The sequence below is a fragment of the Mauremys mutica genome, chromosome 20 (assembly GCF_020497125.1).
Source record: "Mauremys mutica isolate MM-2020 ecotype Southern chromosome 20, ASM2049712v1, whole genome shotgun sequence".
NCBI lineage: Eukaryota > Metazoa > Chordata > Testudines > Geoemydidae > Mauremys > Mauremys mutica.
In genome coordinates this window covers 16,796,692-16,802,885 of record NC_059091.1, presented here as the reverse complement: position 1 = coordinate 16,802,885, position 6,194 = coordinate 16,796,692, and the positions used below count along the sequence as shown (strand labels likewise).

The 6,194-nt window shown below is 64.8% G+C and overlaps 1 protein-coding gene across 1 annotated transcript in view; it reads right to left on the bottom strand.

The window, feature by feature from the left end:
• Positions 1-2,300: 2,300 nt before the first annotated feature.
• NOTCH3 (notch receptor 3) overlaps positions 2,301-6,194 on the bottom strand; it is a 49,032-nt gene continuing 45,138 nt past the window's right edge. Inside the window, exons 32-34 of the mRNA XM_044994727.1 lie at positions 6,006-6,153; positions 5,497-5,594; positions 2,301-5,196 (exon numbers count right to left, since the gene is read on the bottom strand). Of these exons, the coding sequence (XP_044850662.1) occupies positions 3,874-5,196; positions 5,497-5,594; positions 6,006-6,153 (1,569 nt within the window). The 3' untranslated portion in view covers positions 2,301-3,873. The remainder of the gene's footprint in view (positions 5,197-5,496; positions 5,595-6,005; positions 6,154-6,194) is intronic.

Here is a 6,194-nt window from a genome sequence, read left to right as displayed (position 1 = left end):
TCCATTAGTGCCTTAAACTCCTACCTATTGCGCTCCTGGAGGGAGTCCTCAAACTTAGGCAGGGAGCCCCACAGATTGAATTCATACTGGCCCAGGAGAGCCTGATAGTTCGCCACTCGTAACTTCCGAAAGAGTCGTCTCTGAGAGTCTTTGTTCTTTGGGGTTGGGGCTGGCTGACCCTGCCGTTCCCTGTGGTTGACCAACTGACCACCAAGGAGTTGAGCGCCGGGTGGGTATACAAGTACTTGCGTTCCGCCTTTTTAGAGATGGCGGCCAGCGAGGCGGGTGTTTGCCACAGGACACTTGAAATCTTAGCCACCCCTTCATGGAGAGGCAAGGCCACCCTACCCAGTGCCAATGGGGACAACACGTTAAACAGGGAGTCCGAGGGCTCCTCCATCTCCTCGGTGTAGGCTTGTTGCCACTCTCTTTAAGAGTTCTTGGTAGGCCCTGAAGTCCTCCTGCAGGACGGAGGGGGGCAGGGCCGCAATCACAATCACCGCCTCCGGGCGGGACGAAGAGGCTGGTGCAGTGCTCTGGGTGTCGGCCAGCACCGGAGGGTCCACCGCCTGGTCGGACTCCGGGCACGGTGCCGAGGACGTACGTCCCACCAACTCCTTTCTCGGGGTCTGGAGAGGGAGGCCGATGGTGCTTCTGAAGCTCTGGCCACTGAGCGAGCTCCCACTGGGGGCTGCACTGAGGCCACGGTGCCTACTGGTACCATTCGGCCGGCCGGCTGTCCGGGTTGGCTGGCCTGGCCCATCGAAGGATGGCGTAAGCTCCACTGCTGTCTCTGGACCGGGAGGAGCGGTGGTGCCGGCATCTATGATGGTCACGGGACTGCCATCTCCACATGGAGGACCGGTACTGATGGTAATAGCTGCTCCGTGAAAGGCCTCAATGGGCAGACCCGTGACGGCGAGACGATGGCGATTGACGCCCAGGGCTGCAATGTCTTGGTGGAGACTTGGAGTGGGAGTCCGAGCGGGAATGGCCTGCCCACTTCGCCCCACTCTCCTGCTGGACCTGAACGCCAGCACTTACAGCCGCGAGTATGGACATGGCCACCCAGGGCTGCCCCAAGTGCTGAGAACAGGGCTGTGGAAACTGAGGCCGGAAGAGTTGTGACAGGCATGAATTCCCCATCAGGACAGATCGAGCCACGTCCATCCCAGTTTGCGGACTCCACCGAAACAACAGAGGTGCAGCAGGTGCCCGTCGAAGGTGGCCCCTCCTGGCAGCTGCCCAGGAATCAGGGAGGGGAAGCGCTGAGGATTTGGGCTGGGTTGTGACTTGTCCTGACACATCCTGGTGAGATGCAAATCGTTCAGCTGGTCTCGCCCATTTGTCTCTTCTCTGTTGGGGCTGCATCCCCCTGGGGGATGGTGTGTCAGATCCCCAGAGATGCTGGGCAGAGTGGAGACAGGGTGTATCACACTGAAAGGGCTAGCGGCTTTGAACCCAGGACAATCAGTCTCCTGAAAGCCAACAGCTGCCATGCCCCCCCTCCAGGCTGCCCAGCGGGTGCCTGGCTGCAAGCAGCTCTCGTATTCTGGGGCTCGCTGGTGCTGCGCTCGCACCCAGGAAGGCTGGGGCACAGCCCAGGGTTCTGAGTCCTCTCTGCTTGTACCCCAGGGCCTTGGGGGGGAACAGCTCTGCCCGGCTGGGCATGCAGGTGGAACCGTGGGAAGACCCTGGAGGACAATAAGCAGGCAAGGGGGTTAGTGTGTCCCCACCGCAAGGCAGGCGAGTTCCGAGCGAAAGCCTCCTTCCAGCCCCACAGGGACCAGGCACCTCGGGGTGAAAGCACAACTGTGCAAGAGCTGCAAGCAGGGGGGGCACCCATGGCAGGTCAGTGCTGAGCCAGGGCAAGGGGCTGGGAGATGGGGTGCGGCAGGGAGGCAGAGCTCCAACCCCTGGGGAAGCGCAGAGAGAACATTTGGGCACAGAGTTCGTGCGGGGGGGGGGGGGGGGCATTTCTGCCAGCTGCTCTTTGTCCTCCTGGAGTGCGCAGCCATGACTCTCCCCAGGGCCCCACCGCTCAACCACAGCACTTCAGGCCACAGACAACTGCTAGGAGCCCCCGGCAGAGGCCCAGGTGCCACTGCCACTATGAACTGCTCAGCGGGAACCAGCCCAGGGAAACAGGCTGCAATAACCAACCAAGATCAGCCCAGGACTGGAGCTGACCCAGAGCAGCCGCTCCACCCCAAACCAGAGCCACGGCAAGGCCCTGGGTATGGCAAACGGTGCACGTAGGGGGGTGGGGGAACAGGCACACAGAATGGGGCAGAGACAGGTTCCTTGTTAACTACAGCTTTATTAGGTGCAGTGGGGCCAGTCTCTGTACAGTGGGTCCCAGGGGGATAGGGGCAGGGTGGGCTCTGTACAGCGGATCCCAGGGGGCAGGGGCAAGGATGGGTGCCCCTGTACAGCAGGTCCCAGGGGGGTTAGGTGCAGGGGCAGGCTCTGCAGTGGGTCCCAGCAGGGTTATGTGTGGGGGCAGGGATGGGGGTGAGGGCCCCTGTACAGGAGGTCCCGGGGGAGTCGGGGGAGGGGCCGGCTCTGCACAGCGGGTGCCAGGGGGAGTCGGGGGCGGGGCCGGCTCTGCACAGCGGGTCCCAGGGGGCGTGGGGGCAGGGACGGGTGAGGGCCCCGGTACCGCACGTCCCAGGGAGGTTAGGCGCAGGGCCAAGCTCTGTACAGCGGCACCCAGTGGGTTCAAAGCTACTTGATTTAAACAGGGATTTAAAAAATAGTTTAAAAATGAGCTACACATCGTCTATGCTACAGCGGGTGGCAGGAGCTGTGCCCGGCCACCGGGCTCCTCCCCAGCCCCTGCTCCCAGAGCCAGTGACAGGCGAGCCATGTGGGGAATGTACAGAGGGGATGGAGCCCAGCTGGCTGTCAGTTCGCTGCCTGGCATCGTACCGCGGGCGGGGCCCCTGGTGGGAGGCCAAGCTGCCATTGTGGGGCAGAGGGGGTGGGATCAGCCATGGAGGACAGGTGCCGCCTATCCCAATCAGCTGTGCCCAGGGTGGGGGTGGCAGTGGTGCCACGGGGGAGGCAGACACCAAGAGCAGCTGGCAGCCCCCCACCGCTGGCCGGAGCCCCCCACCAGACAGGCCCCACTTAAGCAGCGGCGTCTCCAAGGAATAAATTAACCTGGAATGTGATGAAGTGCCAAGAAACAGGACGGGGAGGGCGGGGGACCTGGGGGGGCTCAGCCCCAGGCAGGGAGCTCTGGGCAGTGGGGGGCTCAGTCCCCCCGCATTGCGGAGGGCCCTGAGCAGGGGGGCTGGGAGTGGGGGCTCAGCCCCCCGCATTGCGGGGGGTGGGGTGGGGGCTGTGCCCCGGGCAGCAGCCACAGGCTAGCGCCGCATACGCAGTACACAATTACAGTGAGCGGGCTCCTCCCCAACGTGGGGGGCACGCTGCCCACCGAGCAACAGTGGGGGGAGGGGGGAGGCCAGGGATCACCCTCCCCACTCCTGCCTATGGTGCTTTAGCAACACCTACTGGACACTTTACATATAATATTTTGTAAAAATAAAGCGCTTGTTTAAATGACTTTTTTTTTTCTATACAAAAGACTTTTTTTAAAAAAAGACAAACACCTCCCACCGGGGAGATGGGGGGTCAGGGCATAGCTAGAGCCCCCCCACCCATGGCAATTGTGGGGGAGCCCACAGCCCCCACCCACAGAGAGAGGGATCTTTTCCTTTTTACATTTGACATTTTTCTTATAAAAAAAACACAAGGGGGGGGTGTCCCCAGGAGGCAGGGCCCGGGGGCGAGTGAGGGGCTCCCCCAGGAAGGGGGTCAGGGGGCCAGGGGGAGGGGCTTGGGGCCCTGGTTCCCTCCCCCCTGCCCTCACGCAAACACCTGCATCTTGGTGGGCTGGTCGGGCAGGTGGGAGAGGGTCTGAGGGGGCCCCAGCACGGCCGGGCTGGGGGTGGACTCGGACCAGTCGGACAGTGAGTGAGGCGAGGGGCTGGCCCATTGCTCGGGGGACTCGGGCGAGGGCGTCAGGTAGGGGTGCTCGCTGCGCAGGTGCAGGTAGTGCTTGGGGGTGCCGTCCTGGCCAGGGGTGTAGCTGTGCTGCGAGGGGGGTGTGGGGTAATCTTCTGCCCCCTGCCCACTGGGTGCCTTGTAATACTGGGGAGGCGGTGGGGGGCCAGGGCGTGCACCCCCTTGCCCCTCCTTGGGCGAGATGGGCTGGCTGGCGCGGCCCAGGGTGGGTGCCGCAGGGGGCGGCGGGGGCATGGGCTGCCCAGGGGTGGGTGCCGGTGGGGTCTGATCCTTGGCAGGGCTGGGGGCAGCCAGCACCTGGGAGCTGTGCACCATGGCCAGGTGGTTGGGCAGCAGCAGCCCCTGCGGGAAGGGCTGGGCCGGCTGGTGCAGGTTGGGGTGGGAGGCAGCCGGATGCACCACCCCGATGACTGGGTTGCATTGGGAGGTGGGGACACGGGTGTGCCAGTCGAAGGGCACCGCCACCGGGCTCACCATGCCCAGGCTGAGCCCCACGCAGCCGGGCTGGCGTGGCAGCGAAGGCATGGAGACCCGGTTCATGGAGAGGATGGTGCTTTGGGCCGATGCCACCTCGCCCAGGTCGCTGAGCCGCGCCAGGCTGACAGCAAAGGGCCCGTCCATCAGGCCATGCACCATGGGCGTGGAGCCCACCGACATGGAGGAGCTGGCTGGGTGGAAGACGCCAGGCGAGGCCAGGACGGGCGAGGTGGGGTTGGCCACATAGGGAGAGTCCAGCGAGTCGACGGGTGACAGGGTGACTGAGCTCTCCAGCAGGGAGCCCTGGCACTCCAAGCTTAGCTTCTTGCTGCGCCCCTTGGCCTCCTTGGCCAGGCTGGCACTGCTGCCTGCCCCTGCCGTGTTCTTGGCGCTGGGCCGCCGGCTCTTCTTGCCCTGCGGCGTGGGCTTGAGGCTGGGCAGGAAACTGTTGGGAGGGCACATAAGCGGGGACATGGTGTGGCCGGGGGGCAGCGCCCCCTGCGGGCTGCGCACCGTGTTGTACTCATCCAGCAGGCGCACAATGTCGTGGTGCATCCGCTCCTGGGCGATGTCCCGCGGTAGCCGGTCCATGTGGTCTGTGATCTCCCGGTTGGCAAAGTGATCCAGCAGGATCTTGGCTGCCTCGTAGCTGCCCTCCCGAGCGGCCAGGAACAGCGGGGTCTCCTCCTGGGGGGACGTGGGGGGACAGCGGGGCTCAGACTGTGCTGAGGGGGCTGCCCCCATCCCTGGAGCACTGGGAACGCCAGGGCAGGGGTGGGAGATGCCCACAGCCCTCTGTGCTGGGGCTTTAGAGCCAGGGTCGGGCCCTCGGCACACGGGGTTCCCCCTCCCCAGCACAGGAGCAGCTCGTCCTGGTGCTCAGAGGCTCCAGGAAGAAGGCACAGTGGGGGCCCCTGTTGTGGGCGGGGCCTGCGGGGTGAACAACAGCCAGGCCTCGCTCACCTGCCCATCCCGCCCGCCGCTCACCTTGCTGTCCTGCATGTCCTTGTTGGCCCCATTCTTCAGCAGCGCGATCGTGGCCTCCACGTTGTTCACGGCCGCGGCCCAGTGCAGCGCAGATTTACCTGGGGGAACCAAGCTGTGAGGGGGGGGCCCTCTGCTGGTCCATCCCCCCACTGCCCCTCAGTCCTAACCTGCAGCCCTGCTAGCCCAGCCCTGGGCTCCCCCCTCCCCTCACAGCTCTGCCAGTGCCCCTCAGTCCCAACCCGCAGCCCCCTGCTCCTGCCCAGCTCTACTGGTGCCCCTCAGTCCCTATCCGCAGCCCCTGGCTAGCCCAGCCCTGGGCTCCTCCCCCTGCACAGCCCCTCCCAAATCCTCACAGGTTGGCAGTGCCCTCCCATGTCACCAAGCCCCCACAGTGGGCTCATGCTGGGGGTGGAGAGCTGAGCCCCTATACCCACAGCCAGGCCCTTCCCCAGGGGAAGCTGGGGGTGGGCCTCAGCAGAGACTCCCGATGGCGGGAAGCCGCCCCATACCCAGCTCATCCACAGCATTGACGTCTGCGTGGCAGGCAATGAGCTCCTCCACCATCCCCTCCACGGCCAGCCGGGCAGCCAGGATCAGTGCCGTGGAGCCATCCACCATGCGGGCATCCAGGTCCGTGGAGCGGTTCCGGATCAGGATCTGCCGGGCAGGGCTGTTGTGAGCCACACCCGGGGAAACCC